General features: G+C 41.8%; 3 protein-coding genes across 8 annotated transcripts; 1 reads left to right on the top strand and 2 right to left on the bottom strand.

The window, feature by feature from the left end:
- Positions 1-821: 821 nt before the first annotated feature.
- ccdc197 (coiled-coil domain containing 197) lies at positions 822-14,193 on the bottom strand. 3 transcript variants are annotated; one of them, XM_086127489.1, is made up of 10 exons: positions 14,054-14,193; positions 4,243-4,315; positions 4,122-4,164; positions 3,401-3,577; positions 2,867-3,024; positions 2,708-2,790; positions 2,374-2,546; positions 2,182-2,292; positions 1,393-1,509; positions 822-1,334 (listed from the first exon to the last, which is right to left on the bottom strand). In XM_086127489.1, exons 1-10 carry the CDS (start codon positions 14,157-14,159, stop codon positions 1,149-1,151), a joined length of 1,227 nt encoding a protein of 408 aa, XP_085983615.1. In that variant the 5' UTR covers positions 14,160-14,193; the 3' UTR covers positions 822-1,148. The 3 variants fall into 3 exon arrangements, with proteins under 3 accessions (XP_085983615.1, XP_085983614.1, XP_085983617.1); XM_086127488.1 differs by lacking the exon at positions 14,054-14,193 and adding an exon at positions 8,186-8,258 and having other exon boundaries at positions 3,401-4,164; XM_086127491.1 differs by lacking the exon at positions 14,054-14,193 and having other exon boundaries at positions 4,243-6,030.
- On the top strand, positions 5,630-13,805 carry LOC147196305 (ankyrin repeat and SOCS box protein 2-like). Of its 4 annotated transcripts, none has more exons than XM_086127487.1 (9): positions 5,630-5,656; positions 6,009-6,157; positions 8,771-8,940; positions 9,029-9,184; positions 9,385-9,630; positions 9,716-9,887; positions 10,020-10,590; positions 12,049-12,202; positions 13,172-13,646. In XM_086127487.1, the coding sequence occupies exons 2-9, from the start codon at positions 6,051-6,053 to the stop codon at positions 13,318-13,320; spliced, it is 1,725 nt and encodes a 574-aa protein (XP_085983613.1). In that variant the 5' UTR covers positions 5,630-5,656; positions 6,009-6,050; the 3' UTR covers positions 13,321-13,646. The 4 variants fall into 4 exon arrangements, with proteins under 4 accessions (XP_085983613.1, XP_085983610.1, XP_085983612.1 ...); XM_086127486.1 differs by lacking the exons at positions 5,630-5,656; positions 6,009-6,157 and adding an exon at positions 7,705-8,018 and having other exon boundaries at positions 13,172-13,242; positions 13,539-13,805; XM_086127484.1 differs by lacking the exons at positions 5,630-5,656; positions 6,009-6,157 and adding an exon at positions 7,704-8,018 and having other exon boundaries at positions 13,172-13,647.
- Positions 14,194-14,200: 7 nt separating the features above from the next.
- Positions 14,201-15,766, bottom strand: LOC147196303 (protein FAM181A-like). Its single transcript, XM_086127492.1, has 2 exons — positions 15,730-15,766; positions 14,201-15,014 (listed from the first exon to the last, which is right to left on the bottom strand). The coding sequence occupies exon 2, from the start codon at positions 14,963-14,965 to the stop codon at positions 14,201-14,203; it is 765 nt and encodes a 254-aa protein (XP_085983618.1). The 5' UTR covers positions 14,966-15,014; positions 15,730-15,766.
- Between the last annotated feature and the right edge of the window lie 5,926 nt (positions 15,767-21,692).

The following is a 21,692-nucleotide window of genomic DNA, read 5'->3' as shown; positions in this document are numbered from 1 at the left end:
GTAGAATGTCAAGCAGTCGTGTCAATGTCAATCGACAAAACTACAAACAAAACAAACAATATGTTTTAATTTCAGAAGATATTGTCATAAAAATCTTCCATGAGATGGTACCACCTCCTTTGTAAATAGTTTTGGATGCTTTCTTTTTATTTCAGTTTTTGCTATGTTTTCAGTTTACATTTTCGCCTTTTATTAATCTATTCAATTTGATCATATTCACAATTTTATCAATTTTCATTCGACTAGACTGAGTTGTTTGTGGTTGTCCAGTGTAATATATCCTGGAGAGTTTTTAATCTTAATTTTATGAACAAATTTGGTGATAAGTGTCATATTTTCTGTGTTATGTTGTTTTTGTTATTTTGACTTCAAAATGGCGCCGCGAGAGTGGCTGCCTTTCCAGCAGCTCCTATGTTTTGTTGTTCTACTTCTTCCTTTCATAACTTTGCTGCTGTGAATTGGGAATTTCTCCATTGCGAGACTAATAAAGGTTTTCTTATCTTAGCTTATATTTATTGGGGTGGGGGGGAGCTCAAGAACCTGCCTCCCAAATTTCTTCCGGTGCCTGCCTACAACCACACCACGGGGCAGGAAAATAAACATACACACGACCAAATGATTACCCATCAACAATTTTCACATTAAATGAACATTGAAGCCATTAAAAGCTTGTTACCTCGTGTTTTAAACACACAGCTCTTCTTTGTACAGGATGAAAGCAGACTGACCGCTGATACCTGAGCTGCCGCGCTTGCCTGCCTTCCGCCCAGTACAAGTGCCACGTCATAGCAGCCGCCATTTTGCATTTACCGCCACTACCGTCAAGCAATTCAAATCAATTTTATTTTTATAGCAGTGTATCGTGACTATGGGAGCTCATTCTGGGCAATTAATATAATTATAACAGTAAGAAATAAAAGTATAATTTTTATTATCACCAACACACACACACACACACACACACACACACACACACACATATTCCTTTTCAGCGTTAATGACTCATTCATTTGATTTTAATGTAAAGATGCAACAGTGAAATATACCAGTGCTTAACATTTTCACAGTAATTATTAAATAGTTTCAGAACACCACACTCATTACAGCTTGACTTTATTATTATTATTATTATTATTTTCTTGTCCACCTCAACTCGATTGATCGCTCACCCTACTGACTTGACTCCGACTTTTAAATTGAGTCTTACAGCCAAAGCTGCTCATGGAGGCCTTGGCTTTCATGTCATTCAAAGCTGTTTTAGTCCTTGTTTGGGAAGCACCCTTGTTCAGTCTCCTCGCTCTCTTCTCTGTGTCCGCCTTGTCCACGAGGTACTCCTGAAAGCAGTCCTTGTTTAGTTGGACTCCAGTTAAAGCTCTGAAACTCATTTCTTACCTTCACCATGTCCAGCATTAAGGATGCGCTCATGTTTTCCAGACTTCCGCACACTGGCAGGTAACACTGCTCTGCGAGGTTGCTGATGGCCAAGTGAAGGCTGCCCATTTCGGCAGCCTAAGAGAGGATGAAATGCTTCATTATAATCCCAAATAAGACACCGAATGCTTTTCAATTTTGACCTAATTTGTCGAAGATTGTTTTCTTCTTAAAAAAAATTTTGAGCTACATTGCGTCATCTGTGACATCGTAAAAAGCGGACTTGATCTAACATATGATTTTTGTTGTGTTAGAATTTGAATTAAGAAAACAAAACAACACATCAGATAGCCAGGAAAAAATATTGAAATAGATGTGTTGCCTACTTCAATAGTTTGATACAAATAACACAAAGTAAAAGTTAAAATCTCTCACTATACATTAACGTGCATGCCTGCTTGTTGGACTCCAAGGAATTCCAATTTTCCAGGACATCAAATTATACGCAGTAAGGTATCACTTCAGTGACAAGCTATTGCAGCCCATAAAAGGGAACATATTATGTACCGGTATACTCTTCAATTGGTCATTTGCAATTAATTATATCCCACCCACTACGTTCAGAATAGAGCTTAATGAGTCCGCTTCAGGTGCCACATGCACAAATCCATATTTTAACTGACATGTATCAGTTAGTCAGTGGCTTGAGTAATGAGTCACTGCTTTCACCGGAAAAAAAAGCCTTTTATTTCTGTTCTCACTCAGCACTTAAGTTTTATGTGGGTGCAGCCAAAATGTTTGTGTGAATACCTTCTTTCTGGACTGCCCTTGCTCCTTCATCAATTTATCCTCTGCCTGCTTGTTTTTCTCTTTCAGGCCCTCCAATTCCCTCTGAAGTTCGTAAAGTTCTTTACTGGCCGCCTAAGCACAAGGTAACGTGTCAGGTCAAGTAAGAACTTGCTACTGGAAGTATTGTTTGAATGTTTTCTAGTCAAGCCTAACCAATTTGAGCAAGTTGTGTCCTTGCTTCATGGCATGCAGCTGTCGCCTACCCCGCTCCACCTCCTCCTCCACACGCCGCAAATGTTGCAGCAGCTGCTGGTGGGCAAAGCACAGGGTCTCGTGGCGCCGGATGATGGGCATGACTGCACATTCCGAGTCTGTCTCAAGGTGACCTTAAAGAGGCGGCGCAGAGTTCATGCAGTGCGCTTAATAGCAGTCTGGAGTGTAATTTCCGGGAGAGTGAAGTCATTTCTTGAGCTCTGTGATTTTCTTTCTTTGTCTTTGTTCAAAGTTCACCCCTATTACAAAATCATTACAGCAAATTTGGACATACTGTCAGGGAGATAATCCAACGTTTTCATCAAAAAGTCCTCATAGATTTTGTACTTGGATAGTCTCTTCTTTAAAACGAGCTTCCTGCCAATTGAAATAAGCAAATGTGTCACTGGAGTTGATATCGAGCATCACACGAAGACAAAAAAAAAACTCCCACCTGTCTCGAAGTTGCTGCAGCTGTTGTGTCAGCTCCTCCAACTCGCACTGCTTCATCAAGTTGTCCTCCTGCACTGCCTTGTACTGCTGCACAGCTTGAGTTTGCTTTACTTCATTATCACTCACAAACCTTTCAAACTTCAGCACTTTCTCTTTCGTCTGTGGGAAGATGCATGTCACACAACACTGTAGAATATCTCATCTAATTACTAGATTTTATTCATATATCGATACAGGTTGGTCCAAAATCTAAAGATGAATAATAAAAAATGACTGACAGCATATAATGTCAATCGAAAACAAAGGAAGTGGCAGCACGTGAGGGAGGAAAAAAGAAAAGCAGGAGGAAGGATGTAAAGGTGTATGAATAAAAACAGGTGAAAAGGAAGGACAGCAAACTGTGTTTAAGCAAAAGAAAGATGAAAATAGAGCTCTGGGTCTGAGGGACGGAAGGAAAAACCTTGCAGATGTAATAAAATATGAATGTTTAAAAGTGTAGCTCCTGAGGCCCAGCTCGTCTATGGTCGATACATACCTCCTGATGTTTCATTTGCAGCTCAATCTTTCTCTGAGCCAGCTCCTCCACATTTCTCTGAAACTCTTCTCTTTTGAGCGCAAGATTGTTGTTCACCTCATCCAGCTCGGCTTGTTTCTTCAGAACCAGAGTCTTTTGTAGGGTGTTCACGCCAACCTTGAGGATACTGCTTGGAGGCTTAATGGCAGACCAAAAACATTTACATGCACCTGCTATGAAATGGTGGTGCAACTTTTCGGAAAAATACACCTTGAAGGCCCATGCCAAAGACTGAGTGATGAGGCCAAATACAACTGAACTGGACAATTGAAATAAAAAAAATGTCACGGACACATACCCGCACACCAGGCAGCACAATGTAAAAACTGGGAGATGACGTTTTGAGGCGACATATATACTATACTGCATTGTTTTCTATTGAACCACAAAAAACATGGTCTAATTGTTAATAAAGAAACAGCGTGTCCATTTCTGTCTTATACTGTCCCCACGTGGCCAAGTTGCGCACACCACAAAGAGCAGTGCAACGTGGTTTTATTGTTTATATGCTTTGGAATTTTAATAATTTAATAATGAGTGCTATTTTTTCCATAAGACATTTGGAATTGTAATGTTAATTGTCACAAATGAATGCTTTTAAACCTGACAGCCATACTTCTATATTCTTGCAATTCATATTGTACACGGTGCAGTACAGCATGTAGAGAAGAGCTCCTCTCACCTCACTTACAACTGGGATGTAATTCACATTCTCCTCTCTTTCTCTGAGAACATAAACATTGTACACAATTCAGTCAAAGGTGAGTGGAATGGGATTTGAATGCAGATGGAAGCAGGCCTACCTGCAGTCATCGGGCTGAGTAATAAAAATATTCCTCGTCTTCTTCTCCACTCTGAGTTTCAGCCGCTCGTGATCTGCCAAGAAAGGAAGCGAGTTGGTCATCATGTTGATGGCAAGTTTAAAAGGCTTGTCAACGTTTGGACGATCACGGAACGTTCCGGATGGGTTTTTTTTCTGGATTTGAAGGTCGGTTGCCCGGAGACCAAACGCTGGACGAAAGGGAATGTGCTTGGATCGGTTCTCAGTTGTCCTGACAACGTCCTCAAGAGGCGGTGCTGTGTGTCGCAAATGACTTCCGCAAGATTGAAAGAAAAACAAGAAGAGCTCCCACTCTGTCTCAAATTTCTACTCCCAGGAAACATTACCGCGATGTCGAAGTCTCACTCACTCGCTCCAACTGGACAAATTAACATAGTATCGTTATTTTACACGAAAATATTTATTTCCCCAGCATATTTTCCTTGTAGACGAAGCATAGCAGTTGCGTACTGAAGACCTTTATAGGAGTCGTTTAAAAAAAAGACGAAAAACACAATCGCACTAGTTTGCTGATCTTGTGTCATTACTTTAAAATCGGTATATTTGTGCAATATACTGTAGATGTTTTTGAAAATATTTTGCAACATTGTACATTTACATCACCCTGATTTAATGTTGCTATTGATATACTTCAACAAATAAAATGCATCCGTGTCCTCACAGGTTGGGTGGATAAAGGTGCTGCATGCTGCTGCATGGTGAAAATTCTTACTTTCTTTTGCCAAAAATAATCTCATACCATATGTCATGAGACAATATGTATGGTTAAACAGTCCAGAGAAGCAAACAGAGACGGAATTTTTTTTTTTTAAAAAGGGTTAGCACAACGACCTCACAGTGCAGAGTTCCAGGGTTCAATTCTGGCTCCGGCCTTCCTGTGTGGGGTTTGCATGCTCTCCCCATGCCTGCATTGGTTTTCTCTGGATACTCTGATTTCCTCCCACATTCCAAATACGTACATGACAGGATAAGTGGATTAGACTTTGCCTAACCCATTCATTTCATATACAAATCGTGTTAACATATTGCATTCCCTTTTTAATGCTGAAAAAAAATGTCACACTCAGAAGACTATTGCGGCACAACCATACCAACAAATTAATTTAATCCTGATTGAGCAATTGTGTGGTCTTCCACATTCTAACAGTGAGTGTGGTCCAGTTCCTCTGGCCCGCAAAGAGACACGCTTGAAGGACATGTTTTTGACAAACAACAAACACACACCACTTCCAGTTTTGTCACAGGAAGCATTTTTTTTGCAGACATAAGTGTGAAACCCAAATATGCATGACGAGCGATTCATCACAGGAACTCTTTAATATTGTCTTCAGCTCAGACAGCTGTGTACGCTACTGTGAGTGATCACTGGCCCTGTGGTGAGTTGAAATCTTGTATGTAATATGATCGAATATGATTTCTATTTTTTTTTTTTTTTGCATTGCAAGTAAGTTAACCAAGACATAACCTCACATCAGCTTTCCCCATGAAGCTGCAAATGGGAGCAAACTCAGTCCAACATGTCCTTAAATGGTATCCGTCCTCATCGCCTGAGCTGTTCTCTGATGTCGACCACAGCACATTGCAGAGCTATCTTATTAGTGTAGCCCGATTTCGAAAGAGAGAATGTCCTTAAATGGGCCTCTGGATACATCGTGTTGTCTTATTAACGCTTCACACTAGTTTTTGCTCTTTTCATCTTGCGTTCTGGATCACCCCTGACATCACTAGCAAACCATCAGGACACACTGGATATTTGACTGGGCTCCTGGGATGATTGCAGTCAACAGATGTGAGTCTCTTTATCAGAGACTGGACGGGGATGTCAAAAACTGGCTGGCTGTCGACCATTCTCCCGCATCAGGCAATACAGTACACAGGTGAGCAATGTATGGAAACCCAGCACACTATTCATCCATCCATTTTCGAATCCGCTTATCCTCGCAAGGGTTTAGACAGTTGTGTGCCAATTGTAGAGCCACAAAGTTCAAACACAGATCAATCCCGATTGTTTGGATGTGATCAAGTCTACCATTTCTCATTCAACAACAAACATGAATCCACTTCATTTGCAATTGTAACTGGATGGTATGTGTTGCTCCAAGATGGACACACTTTGTGCAAATAGGCAATACCTCCTGGATTAAATGCTCTTTTGGTCCTTGGGCAAACCATAAAGTTGGCCAAAGCACAAAACCTCATATCTGCAGGATTATATGATCGGCTGATTTCATGTTTGATGAGGAGGCAACATGGAAGGCCGCTCATATTCAGTCATCTTAAACACATACTGGTACTATTGTATATACAGGTTTGCGCTTTTGCCATCCATAAGCTATGCATGGTCACATGCGATTGCTGTAAAAAATGCAAATATTACACCAGATAACAGGAGAAAAAAAAAGGTCATACAAGGGGCAAACATGTTTTTCAAAGCCCCGACGAAGATGATATATCCTCTGTGCGAGAGCCAGCAAAAGGAAGTGATGACTTCTGTTGTGGTCTACTAGAAATAGAGTGTGTTTGTTCTTTTGATTCTACTTACATGAACTTCATATCAAAACTGATTACTGTGCTCAAAATCACTATTTCTTTTACAAAAAGAAATCACCCAAATTAACAAAGAGAGCGGCAACAAAGAAGTGAAAAAAAAATCAATCACGCAAAAAAGCTTTTTTTCTGTGTGATTCGGATTTTATTCCTTTCTTCGTATTATTTGTTTATCTATTTATTTATTTGTTTCACTATATTTTGTAAATGCTGTGCTGAGCCAAATGCAGCGAAATTTCATTTTGTACACTCTTGTGTGTACCTGAATGACAACATCTGTCTATGGCTATGTATTGCAATTCTGAATCTGAATCAAGTTCATTGGCAAGATTTTGTGACAATCAAAAACAACTAAATTGCCTTGCTATGGACATACATGTCGTATATGTCCAAAACCCACTTGACCCACTCTTTAATAATTATTATGATTATGATTATGATAAGAGATGCACAAATGCCACTATTTCTGAAAAAGTATAAGACTCAAACGATGTTGAACAGCCATAAATTTCACACACTACAACAGAAGTGTAACAACTTTTCATTCTTGACATTTCAACATTCAACTTCATGTTTTTATAATGGTGAAGTGATAACCGGTTTTAGTAGGACTGCGTGCAGTATGAGAACGACTGATATCACTCATGCATTCATAATAATACCCCCAATTAATAAATATTTTCATAATTGCTTTTATTGATAAGCGTCAGTCATCAAGTATTGCGTGTACGGTTTTGAATGTGTTCTTAATTTTCCTAAGGCGTTTAAAAAGCATGCAAATGATGAAGGCGAACGACCGGCAAGGCAAGGCAGACAGGTCTGCTTTGTGTTGTGTTCAGGCTTCATGTTATCAGAGGACTTGTGAGTGTCCTGACATATATGGATGAAGCCTGCCTCAGAATCAACTCCGAAAATAATCCAAGCGACCACAGTTGATCCCCCCACCCACGCCTGCCTCTGTGCCTTTATGCCTCCCCACGGCCGTGCTCGCTCGTCCGGCTGTGTGTGTGACAACTCAGCTGTCACCACGCGGCGCCCAGCCATGGTGACCAAATTCAGCTATTACCAATATTTAGCACAGTTTCGTCACGGACGAACTAAGTCATCGATTGACAGTAATGGTGATGATTATGAGGTAACGGCGAGACTGCGAGGAGACGGCAGGGTAATCAACGTGACGTCACACGCCGAGTGAGTCGCTTGTTCATTATGTGCTCGTGTATGTGTGTGCGTATGTCCGGATGCCGTTGTGTGAATATGAACGACACGATTAACAATGACCGTAGTAATATTACGCAATGGCGCTCCAAATGAACTGTCTGGATAAATCAAAATATCAATTGTTTCATTCTTATTACCTTCGCCGAGGAGGTTTTAATGGCGTGGCTTTGAATGGTCGGGTTGACTGTCCCGGTTTCTGACCACAAGGACGTTTGTTGTTGTCGTTGTTGTTTTGATGAGTCTGCGTTCGTACAGGGATCTTCGCATGAATTCGTTTGACATTTGTCTATTATTGCATTATTATTGATATCAGCAGCGGTGTTTAAAAATACGAAAAAAATCTTAAATAAATCTGTAGGAATATAAAACAAAATTATAGATTGTAAGTGCCTTTTATTATTTATTATGCAGTGCAATTGGATGTGATAGTAGTTGTGTCTACAGTCAGGTCAACATTTCAAATGAGAAGCTGTTCTAAAGGTCAAACCAAATTTATTTGGTAAAAAAATTAATCAAAAATTGAAAAATAAAGACTGACTAAAAATTAAATGTAGAAACCAACGCTAGTTCAAAACCCTATTTTTAAACCCTAACCCCAACGCTACTTTGAAACACTAGCCCTGGTTTTAAAACCTAAACACTAGTTTAAAACCCTACTGTTGAAACCCTAACATTACTCTGATGCTTGACTTTTTGAAGCTGTTTACTCTTCCCCATTCAAGGGATGTTGATCCAGTGGTCCTGGCCATCCGTGGGGGGGATGTGGAAGTCGTTAAAAAGGTGGCAGAATCTTCTCCTCACAGTCTGCTGAGGGAGAACAAAGATGGCTGGATCCCTTTGCATCATGCAGCCTTCAATGGCCAGCATGACTGCCTGAGGACCTTATTGAAAGGTATCAGCATTTACAAATATATTCAAATGGGTACCTTTGGTTCACAAATGAGTCCCTCATCTGCTTTGCGTGTTGTTTCCTGCTCCAGCACATCCAGGTTCTGCAGACAAACGCACCTTGCAGGAACAGACTGGCTTGCTGCTTGCTGTGTCTTCTGAACATTTGTCATGTGTGAAGTGTCTTCTGGAGTCCGGAGCTGATCCTGATATCAGCAGCAAGAACAAAGCAACCCCTTTGTACACAGGTCGAGTAGTTCCATTATTTGTCAAACAAGCAACAGCAATTATGAACTCACTGGTCACAACATTAGATGCAGTCTAATTAAAAAATAATAAAAATCTGCTGTTTTGCATCCTCTGAGAGATATTTTGGGTTTTATTCAGTCACATGGAGCGGTTGAGAATACACAATAATATTAGTTTTACCATAACCGTTCCTCTGCAGCCTGCAGGTTGGACAACATGGACATGGTGAGCCTCATCCTCACTTTCGGCGCCTCCGTTAACCAGCGGTGTGCTCAGGGATGGACTGCCCTTCACGAGGCCGTGTCCAGGAACAACATTGCAACATGTGACATTCTCGTTGGAGCCGGGGCCACTATCAACCCCTCCAACGCGTACAGCATCACACCGCTCATTGTTGCAGCTCAAATGGGACGCTTGGAAGCACTGCAATACCTCATTGGAAAAGGTAACTAATATTTATATATGTGTACTGCTGATTATTGATAGATATGACAAAATGCAATGGCTTTTTTTTTCTTTTGGGTCATTAGGTGCCGATGTGAACATGCAGACTTGTGATGGTGTCACAGCACTGCATGAAGCCAGTAAAAATGGCCACAAGGAAATTGTGGCAGTGTTGTTGTCCAAAAATGCAGACGCAAATAAGATGGCGACCTCAGGTTTACTCCCACTGCATGTTGCAGCTCAACATGGACACCAAGAGTGAGTTTATTTCTCTGGTCATTACAGTAGTATGGGGAACCAAGTATATTTGTGGTGATGCTTGGTTAAAAAAATAATTAAAAAAAACATTGACCTAAAGCGTGTCAGTTTACACTGTGCCTTTGTATTCAGGGTGGTATCCCTGCTTGTCCCTGTGACGAGTCGTTCCAGGCTTCGGCACAGCGCCATTAGCCCTCTGCACCTGGCGGCCGAGCACGACAGGCCGCAAGTGGCAGCTGCGCTACTCAAGGCAGGCGCGCACGTCAACGCTACGCTGGCCTCCGCTCTCTCGGCACGCTATGCCGACGGACGTGCGACGGCCCTCTGCTTCGCCGTCGCCAACGGCTGCGCCGAGACAGCCAAGGTCCTCTTGAACGCCGGCGCCAACACGGGCCTGGACCCCGTCAGTCCTCTGCTGCTGGCTGTGCAGAGGGGCAGCACAGACATAGTGTCGCTGCTATTGCAGAGAGGAGCTGACGTCAATGCCAAAATCACATCTTGGGCCACGACTTTCCCTGCGGTTGTTGCGCTCTGCGTGGATAATCTGCCTCTACTGAAGTGTTTTCTGGATAACGGCTGTGATGCCCTTTCCTGCTTCTCCTGCCCATATGGCAGAGGTCCTCATCCAGAACAATCCCACATGAGAAATATTGGCACCATTTCTCCCTTAAACTGTAACGGACCAGCACATGAAGCAACACAGGTACCACAATGAAGCACCAACATTTGTCAGAGGTAGCCAAAGTCCTCGCACTCTGTAATTAAGTACAAATACAATTGACATCCATCATAGTCTCATTCATTTCGTAGCTAACAGCGTATTAATATTCTAAACTGACAAACTAAAAAATAAACAAACAAACAAACTGCTGCATTAGCTAGCAAAGCCAATTGAAAAAATACACATTACCTGTATATTTTTTCAGATTCATCAGAATTTTTGAATGCCAGACACTTGTGCTTTAGAGGCCAGCACAAGACACAACGCATTAGCAACAAATTATTCTTGGAGCCGACAACATCGAACAATTCTCTTTAAAAAAAGAGCCATGGGGAATATCTTGCTTCTCTCCTCAATGTTCATGTTTCCTGTTTTTTTTCCTTTCTGCTGAGTCGCTGCTGTCCTTTTTTTTTTTTTCCCAGCTCACAAGCCTCCAAAAGCTCAATCACGTAATCAAGCTCACAACCACGGTTGATATCTCTCTCTTTACGTCAGGGGTGTCCAAGCTATGGTCCGGGGGCCGTTTGAGGCCATCCATCCATTTTTCAGAAGACATGAAAAAAAGAAAAAAAACTAAAAATGACATTTGATCTGGGCCACAAGGTTATTTAAAATGGTGAAGGTGGGCAGACTGAGAAGGGAGAGTGTTCTGTACATCTTTTGCCTCTCTTCGAAGATACAAATGAAGCATTTATGATTAAAGGAATAACACAATTTATCTTCAAAACACTAGTGAATAAAGGTGATTCAATTTTCGAGGCAAAAATAATTTCTTCCACTTTGTGCTCTTCGGCTGATTGATGTAGACATCATCACATCAATGATCCTCAAGTAACTGAAAAATGGTCACCTTACTAGTTTGTTCTTTTTTTGGAGTTCTGAATGTGGAAATGGGATTCGGCTGCAGTTAAGTGCAAAGCTGGATCTATTTGGGAAATAGAGGGCTGCTGGCCACCCCAAAAAAGCCTGATAAAATCCTCAAATATTTTGCTATAACACCTTTAACAGAAAGCTGATAAAATTGGCTACACAATACAAACAATATAAAATTGCTTTCCTGACCGACTTTAGCGTGTTTCAAAAAGTTTAAGAATTTTGAAGTGGTCCTTTCATCCTTCCAGTTTTTTGTATGTGGCCCTCAAACAAAAAAGTTTGCACACCCCTGCTTTACATTCGGTACATATTGGTTTGTTTAAAGTTATATCATCAAAAAATAAAGTTGGAAGCCTACAGTAAACAGTAGAAAGTGCAGGCATCTGTGTTCACATGTAGGGAGTAAAAGTAAAAAGGAATCAGAAAAATAAATCCTCAGCTAGAGATACCTGAAAAAGCTACTTCAGTACAGTCAAAAAGTAAGCCTATATTTACTTTGTTACATCCCACCCCTGTAGTTAGTTGATACAACTTCTCTTTTTGTTCCTCTGGGTTCCTCTCATTTAGTTCTGTCAATGGATTTCGACGCCACCAGTGAGCCAATGGGCTGGACCCATCATCGACTTGCTGCTGGAGCACGTCGCTCATGTTCAGCTGTGCGGCAAACTCACTCAACTCTTAGAGAGCCGCTGCGAATGGGCTGCTGTCAAGAGAAAGTCATGTAAGACGCACACCCTCACATAGAGGACCCATGCTTACACTCACCGATCACAATATTAAAGGGATCATCTGGCCGATAGTGTACATTTTTCACTAACAAGCTCAATTTATGTTTTGCTTTTTTTTTTTTTTAAATCAGAAAAATCACATTAGCTTGCACTTTCAATCAAATCCATTTGTTTGGGAGAAATCCAAAAGAAACTTTAAAACCGCACCCTGAAAATGAGCAATATGGCCACCCCACCCACCCACCACCCTCCCATTCCCACCCTCCATGTTTTGGTGGAAGTCACTGGAGGGACTGGACATGATTTGTCCATTCAAAATCATTATAAATACATTGCTAATACTGTCAAAAGAACCCAAAACGTACATGGACATCATCTACTATGCTCCCAAAATGATTAGCCTTTCATGGCTGACTTATGGATTCAATGCACCTCGACACAAACAATAACAAACACATTGTCAAATGAAAAGTTCTTTGACTGTTATTAGCTTGGCAGCAAGATTACACATAAACGACGTGTGATTTCCATAAGACTTTATGAAGGGGGTTTGTGTTGAGTAAAAAACAAACAAACAAAGAACCCCCCCCCCCCCCAATGAATTCAGACGAGGAATAAAGGTGTGGCTACATACATACACTCACATACAAAATTAAAGACCATTTGCATCAGGCACGTTGAGAACAAAATATTGATACTGTGACACGGTAAAATCAGTTCAAGTCCCCTAAAACATGTACAATGTATACAACTCACAGTGATGACTGTATTGATTGTTGTTTTTAAAAAAAAATAAAATACTGTATTATTCTTGTTTTCTCTCACTAATTAATAGGTTAATATTTCACAAAATTCAATGGACTAGTGCTTGATTTTCAAATTTCTCCTTCTTCAATTTATGTACAGTCAATTTGTTATATTGCAGTTATTGTAATACTGATGTGATATTATCGTGGGCACAGTATGGACAGCGTGGTGCTTTTTCAACCCCGAGCTTTGGACAAGTGTTGCAGTGACCATCCAAATGCAGCAGGTAGAGCTGTTACTCCACAACTTAAATTCAACCGACTGCATTTATGCTAACCGATCACTTGGACATGTGTTGGATTAGACAATTTTAAAAAAAAAACATTCACTCTTGAACAAATGGACAATTTAGTGTTTTCATTTAAGAAACGAAGCATGTTTTTGGAATCTGGGAGGTCAGAGTACTTGGATAAAACCAAAGCAAACATGGGGAAATCAGGCAACCCCAATACAGGAAGACCAGAGCCCAGATTCATTTTAATTACTAATCATTATTATTTATAATCATTTTTCTTTCGACAGTGTCACCTCGTCCACTGCGTCATCTTTGCAGACTGAGTGTTCGCAGCCGAGTGGGCCCCCAGAGACTGCGATCCCTCTCAAGTTTACCTCTACCTGCAAGACTGATCACATACCTCACCGTGATAGACTGATGATGTTAAGATGACCTCGTTTGGCATCTCAGCTATTAAGTACATTTATATTTGTCTGTCTTTTAAAAAAAAAAAATTAAACCTAATATATCTCATCTGTACGATATGTCTATTTATAAACTCTGATGTGACTTTCTCTCCTTTCTGATTTATTATTATTATTTTAATTTCACAGGAACCCTCAGTGAAGGATAAAAATGCACTTAAGCCCACGGGACTACTTGTGGGAACAGTTTTTTAAAAAATGAAAGCAGCTCTATCACTAAGAAAATCAATTTTTGTCCTTATATTTATATCTATTCTCATAAAATGAAAGCGACCTTGAATTTTTTTTTTTTTTAGATGTCTTTAAAAAGTTCTAAAAATAGAAACCTGTCAACTTACTGTCTGGGATCTGAGAAAGAGAGAATGAAGAAGTGCCTTTTAGTCCTCTAGGAGTGAACAAAAATAAACCCAAGTATTCCATTAAGTGCTTGAGGAAAAGTCTCATCACTGATTGCTGAGATGAAGATAATTAGTCTTGTTTGCGTTTTAAATGAAGCCAAACACGCTGAAAATAGGGGACGGGATGGAGGGCTTGGTGGGTATGGGTTTGACCACCACGTGAGAATGAATCTTCTGTCCACGCGGCTGTTCTAGTCGCTCGGGCTCGGCCTTGCACCACAGTCCAAGAGCTGGATGGGGCACCACCACGTGACCGTGCAGAATCGGCTGCTGGTGCTGCTGTTGGAACTGGAAAGGGCAGCAGGCGCACACGCTCAAGCCGTGGTGAGAGTTCCGCTCCAATCTCAGCGCCTCCTTGACCTTGACATCCTCATCTTGACCTCCCTTCCTGTGTTCTCGTGTCTCCGACAATGCGCTGTGATTCTTTTTCAGTCCTGAGTGGGAGTGCTCTGTCTTGCTCATCTTGGGTTCCTCCCAAAAAGAGGCCGGGAGCTGGCGTTTTCTCATGGGCACCTGCTCCACAGAGCCCCCCACTTTGTCTGCGTTTGTTTGCACGCAGCCAACGCTGCCGCCACCCTTTTCCGGCCCTTGTGGAACATGCAGATCCGCAATGGGCTTGGCACACTGAGCAGACCTGAGCGGGTGACATCTTGGCACTCGGGAGTATTTCTGAGAGAAGCGCTTGAGCTGTTTCTGCAGGTACTTCCTGTGGTCCACCGAGCGTCTGCACGGGGCCGACTTATCCAAGGCCGCCTTGATGTCGCTGGACGCCAGGTTTACGAAATTCAGCAACGTTCTCACTTCGCTGTCTGCATTTGCCATTTCATCTAACGCTTTTGTATTTATAAACATTTGTTGTGGAATCAGTCTATGTTAAAAATGGTAGTCCATCTTGAAAAATCTGCGGGTAGAAAAGGAACGTGTGTAAACACAATCAATCAAAGGGCACATTTCATCTGTGAATACAGTACATTTGACAATAAAGTTGTATCCAATCCAATCAAAAAAAAATCACAACTATGGGCAATTTAGAGCGCTGGTATCAAACACAAGGGCTGGGGGCAAGATTTGGCCCGCCACATCATTTTATGTGGCCTGTTTACGCAGATCATGTACATGTGCTTCATGTTTATTGCTCAAATATGTACCAAAATTGCAAATTATCTTAACTTTAGTCTTAACTCATTCACTCCCAAAGACGTTTTTAAACGTCTTTACAGACTTGGTCTAGAATTGCCTGGTACTGATTAATATTGCAAGCATTTTTGCTACCACCCCCCATACTGAAAAAATTAACAGTCGTTGAACAATTTTCAGTGACTTTTAATTTCATCCATTAATTTATTGTATATGATGAGATGATTATACGGCTACAGCATGATTTTTAAAAAAAATTAAAACGGCCCTCTGGAAAATCAGCACGCATAGTACCTGTAGAAAACCTACAAATGCATGAGGAGAACCACTGCTGCATACTTGAATTCTCAGATACATGATGGAATAATAGGAAAGGCGGGGCAGCTTTATTTATCAAACACAAGGCAACTCAATGCGCTTCACACAAGCAAAGACACGGCACCTTCAAGCATTGAACAGTTCATAGTAGTCATGCTCACCTCTGCTTTGTGGATGCGGCTCTGTCCTGCAGCCTCCAGCCTGCATTTGGGGGGTACTTGACCAAGCTGAATGAATATAAACTGCTTGTAGTTATGGTGCTTCCCTTGAACCAATCAGCGACCTCAGGCCCCTCACAATGGACCACAATCAGCCTGCAAGCGCCCTGCTATCCAATTCTTTTCCATCGCACATTGTTGTCATGGTGATGTAGAGGTTAAAAAAAGAATTGTCACTTTAGCAGCGATCCGCTGTTTACCTTTACGTTGTCTCTCTGATAAGTGCAAACCCCCCCCCCATACAATATGCAGTATTTAACCACATAAATTGTGCATAACGTATATATTTAAATAAAGTTGCGTTTAAGTCTCTAAGTTGCGGCGGGAAGTGGAGGTGGAGGAGGAGGGGGGCGATCTAAAGAGTGAATAACCATGGAAAGGGGCTTGAGCGCTCAAGAATCTTGTCTTTCTGTTTGCCCCCTCAATCGAGCCGCACAAAGGCTGAATTACTCATTCAAACCTGGCGGGACAAAGGCAAGGGGAGCTGGATAGCACTCCTGCATTTGTAGTCAAACATTTAGAGACTTAAATCGAGTCGTCATGAAGGAGAAAGAGTGGGACAAAGCCCATAGAATTGCCATCAGCAAACATTTTCCTGTGTCATATTATTGGGGGTCTCCATGGCTCCCCCTGGCCGGCGGACAATAGCACAAGTTTGCACACTCGAACACTGTCACCCTGCCAACGGCCACAAAAAGGGCCCATGCAGGACTGGAGGAGCGGAGGACTGCGTGGTTCTCTGCGGGGAATGTGGCGGTGGAAGAGGAGGAGGAAAGGTCCACTTGTGAAATGCTAATTGGCCTTCATCCCCCCCTCATTGATGTGGAGCACCGAGGACAGAGATTTTGTGTGGGACACCTCGGGTTTGAGTGTACAGTCTGAAATTCAAAATGAATTCCGGTTTGTGCTATCAAGGATTAAAATCCCCAATCCCCAAAGCAACTGACCACAAATGTCCTACCTGTGTCATCATAATATTCGAGCTGCACACCCCCTATCCTGCCCTCTAAGTACACATTAGGCAAAATGTCATTAAATACTGAATTACTGAATACGGAGTATCAAATGACACCGTTTAAAACATAAAATTAAATTTTAAAAAAAAACATACATTTTCCAGCGGTTGAAATGCTCCATTGCTTTCTGCGTTGACCCCCCATGCAAAGTTGGAAGCGGAAGAAATTCCCTTGTATTTCTGATATATCTTCTCCCGTGCTACCACAGTTACGTCAAACACTACCAAAGGAAAGATATCATGTTATTAAAAGCATATGCGCATAATGCAATGCAAGCATGTTACATCATATCAATAGGCTTACAGTTAGTGAGAATGTGCATCTGATCATCTTGTGCCGTGTCTCTGCTGCTGGGCAGTTATGTTTGTAAATTTGTTTTGAAACAACAGTTGAATCGCACCTACAGTGTATGATTTTGTTAAATGGTCAAATTATTGGAATCGTGTTTCAGTATGATGCAACACAGTTCTATCCAAAGTTTGTATATTGCTAAACTGCTACATTTCTGACAGTATCACTAAAACAACTCTGGCGTTGGATCGCATAGGTGTCGGCCTACCTAGTGTTGCGTCTGTTCAGTATGGGAACGGTGTATTATTAGAAGTGCAGAGGAACAGAGAGTCTCTGAAGACTGAAAAAAAATGGACAAAATGAATCAAAGACGCGCAAAAATCTCGCAGACAGTCTTAACAGGAAAGTAAAAAGTTGGAAGCAATTCCACAGTTTCTTCCTTTTCTGGTTCTTCGATGTGTCCATGCTTTATCTGCTGACAGTTTGATTTATTGTCTCTTTGTTTCACATTTGGGTGAGTGTGAGGAGAGTCCCACCAGGTCAATACATGTGCTCCGGCTGGTCTATACCTTTTCAGCCAGCGCATTCTGCTTTGTGTGAGCGAAGCAATGGGACCCCATTGTCCTCCACTCATCTTCTTTTTCTTCTTCGTGCCTTCGCTTCTGTGTTGAGCTGAAAAGGAGCAATTAACAATGGAAGCAATGGGCCTTTTTTTTCCCACACGAAGTGTTTGAAGTGCAGGAGAATAAGATAGAGGAAGTGGAGTGGCATTTAAAAATCGAAATTGGCTGTGCATGAGAACACGTGACCCCTATAATTCCAAAAATGCAGTAAAGCTAGCCATCCATTCATTATCCACACCGCTTATCCTCAGGAGGGCCGCGGGCATGCTGGAGCCTGTCGTAGCGGTCTTTGGGCAGTAGGCGGGGTACACCCTAACCTGGTTGCAGGGCATATCTTGACGAACAACCATTCACACTCACAATCACACTTACGGACAAATTAGAGTGTCCTATGCATGTTTTTTGGAATGTAGAAGAAAACTGGATCACCCAGAAAAAAAAAACACACACACACAGAGAACATGCAAATTCCATACAGGGAGGCCAAAGCCCGAATTCGAACCCACAACCTAGTCTGTACCGTGATCCAGATGTGCTAACCAGTCAGTTTGGGAGACATTCAATCGTAAATACCGTGGCTCCATTTCCCTTAAGTGACATTACAGCTAAGTATTCTATTTGAACTTTTCATTAGTAGCCTTTACCCTAAATTTCATTTATCTTGCATTAAATAATTTATGGGAAATCTGAAAGACCCCTCAACCCCCCCCCCCCCCCCACCTTCACTACTGTAAAATGGTCAACATTACCATTTGAAATAAAACACTAATTCATCAAGAGCATAATACACGATAAATTTAAAGTACAAAGCCCAAATGCAAAAAGTTCGAGCTTGTTTATCACGCACGGACATGAAGCAGCCTCAGCATATCTTCCATCTTGCAGCATCCAATGACGTGAGCCACTTTTCTTTGTCACCAGATCGTCATTGCTTAAAAATAGCACTTCATTGATCCCCTGGGAGCAAATCAAGTGTTTTTGCAGCATAAGACGCAACCCAGATAAAGATGTGTAAAAAAAGAAAAGTTGGCTTAGGCATTCAGCTTACTAATGGAAGTTTGGCCGTAACATTGATAAGAGCGAAAAGCTTTTATAAAACGTTTCTCGTTTTGTGACATTCCATTAAAAAACAAACGGACATATCAGTGCTAGGCTGGAAAGACCGAAATGACGGACACTTTGCTGGAAAACATGAATCTACTGCAATCAGCAACAATGGATAATGGTTTGACATCAATAGAAAAATCCTTTCCTGCCTTTCTTCCATGCCGAAATGTAACGATACACAAAATAAAATTATTTTAAAATGCCATTCTTGTGTACAAGCGCTACACAGTTTGTGTACACTGTACACACGATTTACCAGTGTGTGTTGAATCAAGAATAAATGGAGGCAATGGTGGGATTGGCCATTTGAATCTCGGATTCGTAGCACGTAAATTGACATCAACAATTATGATGAGGATATTCTTGAAAACCGTCAAAACGGACCAATTGCCATATTATGTGTTCATGGACGCTGAACTGTGATGATTCGGGTGGCATTGCTGGATTTTAGGCATGTCGTGTGCACTTTCGAGCACAAGATGGCGCTCAACTTCCATGTTGACATTGATCACCATTGGCTAAGTTTCAAATGATCTTGGCACTGGCGTGTGTGCCCAAATGCAACAACTTGGCAACGACGCATTAAAAAAAAAGCAATTTTATAAGGACCTTTCCTCGTGTGACTTGAAAAAGGGGCAGTGATGTATAGGCTGAGGCTGTTTGTAAGATTAGAAGAAGGAAGGAAACAGGAGGGGGCGGGGTGGAGTGCTTTGATCAATCAATACTGTAACGGGACAGACTGAAGGAGAGAATGGACGAGCAGAACCACTGGGTTGACGCTTTGCCCGATCCAAGTCCGACATAAAGTCAGTTTAAAAAAAAAAAAGCTCAACGTCTTGCTCGGTTTCATGTGCAGTGGGACAGCAAATCGGTGTTTTCCACGTTAGAGGTCAGGTGCATCCCTGCAGCATCATGAAGCACTTTTACACAGAGGCGATGCACACTGGCCTTCTCTAAAAACACTGCAGAGTTGGATAGTTATTGATCATCAGGCCTCATCTTGTTTGTGTAGCAAGTGTCACATTGGCCTCCTCAAGCAAAAATTACACGTGAAGTGCACATAGGTGACGTTACACAAATAAAGCCATGTACGTTTTAAAAATACAGAATAATGCACTCGTACGTGCTGAGGCTCTCTGCGAGGGGGCTAGTGCTGGCCCGCACTTTGCTTTCTCAATTATCAACTGGCTTTATTAAAAGTGACACGAGCAGAGAATAAGCCAACCTCAATTTCCTTAAAGCTGTTTTAATTTTATGTGCCCTGTGAATGGCCACGCCAAGCCAAAGGGTTAACACTTTTTCATCAAGTAGGTGGTGACATAATGGCCACAGGAAAAAATGTGAGTGTGTCAGTGGCAGCACTACAATGAACACCAAGGTTTGATTCTCACTGCCAGTTAACTGTGAATGTCACGTACGCTACATGACTGTGGGCAGTAGCATCATTTCGGAACTGTGCCATGAGCAAACCACCGGCAGGCGTTGTTGCGCAACAAGCAAATGACTGCGACTATGGAAAAAGTATCGGAAAACGTAGCATTCATGATTGATAAATACATTCGATTTTCTTTATGTGCATTCCAATTTACGTTTTCATTGCAATGGAATTTGGGTGGTTGACGTTATTTCTAGTGAGCACTCCCACATTGCCAATAGTAATCTGTACCTCTCTCTGAATTATCTTGACAAGTTTTACTGCTTACTGCTCGATTTATTCTAAAAGGAGTTTGGTTAACAAAAAAAAAAATGTTTGCGCTATCGAAATGTTATTGAAAGTAAAAACAATTACAGATTTTTCTACAGATTTGTGCAAAACCATGAAGTAGACGCTTTGGTTCTCTAGTTTTATGCCCAGCGCAAGTCTAGCGCAAATGCGGTCTAATTGTGCGCATTGATGGAGTTTCCTTTTTTGACTATTTTCGCAGACATGCGCAGTTAGAAACGGGTGTTTGCGCCATTGTGGGTATGAACACAGCCAACTAGCTTCTTGGTCAGTGAAAAGGTCGCCTCTCATGCCCTTTAAAATCATGGCAAGAGAGGAGCATAGTTTTTGACATCGCGGAAACAGAAATAGACTTTGAGTCCATGCAAAATACAAAGTACATTTATAAGGAACTATAAGCACACCTCCACAGGTGATGGTGCCAAATGAAAACGCCCTCATTGTCCAGAACGCCCAGCAAGTCCCGGCGCAGTCTGCCAAATTCCCAAACACGCTAAACGAGGCTTGCAGCATCACAAAAATCAAGATGCTCCAATTTTTATGCCCGAGCGCACACGCGTAATCTATGAAAATAGAGCCCATTATCTGCGTCAGAGCGGGCCGCATAAAATCATGTGGCACCCCGGATATGGCCCGGTAAAGTAAGTACACTTTGACCCAGCATGCGCTGGCATCACCTCTGCCCCCACCGCCCCAAAAAAGCAGTGCGTGCGTGTGTGCATACATGTATGCATTTTAAAAAAATTAATATCTTATGAATATCTTATAAATGTCTTGCAGCTGAATGCGAGGTTACATCAGTGCTGTTTATCCCACCATGCTTCGGGACATTGGAGTGTTCAAAGCAGGCGCACGCAGCACAAGGCAACAAGGCATCCAGGCAGTAGGCGTCTCTCTCCCTCTGTACATCTCTCTCTCTCTTTCTCCACTTGACTTTAATTGGCTTTTGTCAACCTGATGGACTCCACACACTGTGCACAGGCTCCATTGTTGATGACTTTTGGCAGAGGGAATCTCAGACCCCACTCCTGCACACACACACACATATTGTATGTGCTAACTTGCTTATATTAATGCACACAAACATACTTTAAGATAAGAAAACCTTTATTAGTTTCGCAATGGAGAAATTCCAGATTCACAGCA

Source organism: Hippocampus guttulatus, chromosome 13 (genome assembly GCF_054856545.1).
Source record: "Hippocampus guttulatus isolate MCC_2025c chromosome 13, RoL_Hgut_1.0, whole genome shotgun sequence".
NCBI classification, from domain to species: domain Eukaryota; kingdom Metazoa; phylum Chordata; class Actinopteri; order Syngnathiformes; family Syngnathidae; genus Hippocampus; species Hippocampus guttulatus.
This window is presented reverse-complemented; position numbering and strand designations above follow the sequence as displayed.

Excerpts from the sequence above, each read along its gene's own strand:
- ccdc197 (XM_086127488.1), bottom strand. The coding sequence starts at position 3,808 with ATGCAGTATAGTATATATGTCGCCTCAAAACGTCATCTCCCAGTTTTT. Across the intron at positions 2,547-2,707 it reads GTTGGATTATCTCCCTGACA|GTCACCTTGAGACAGACTCG; the intron begins GTATGTCCAAAT and ends CGCCTCTTTAAG. Across the intron at positions 1,510-2,181 it reads AAGGGCAGTCCAGAAAGAAG|GCTGCCGAAATGGGCAGCCT; the intron begins GTATTCACACAA and ends ATCCTCTCTTAG.
- LOC147196305 (XM_086127484.1), top strand. The coding sequence starts at position 7,711 with ATGAAGCCTGCCTCAGAATCAACTCCGAAAATAATCCAAGCGACCACA. Across the intron at positions 9,888-10,019 it reads GCTCAACATGGACACCAAGA|GGTGGTATCCCTGCTTGTCC; the intron begins GTGAGTTTATTT and ends CTTTGTATTCAG. Across the intron at positions 12,203-13,171 it reads TGCTGTCAAGAGAAAGTCAT|TATGGACAGCGTGGTGCTTT; the intron begins GTAAGACGCACA and ends TCGTGGGCACAG.
- LOC147196303 (XM_086127492.1), bottom strand. The coding sequence starts at position 14,965 with ATGTTTATAAATACAAAAGCGTTAGATGAAATGGCAAATGCAGACAGC.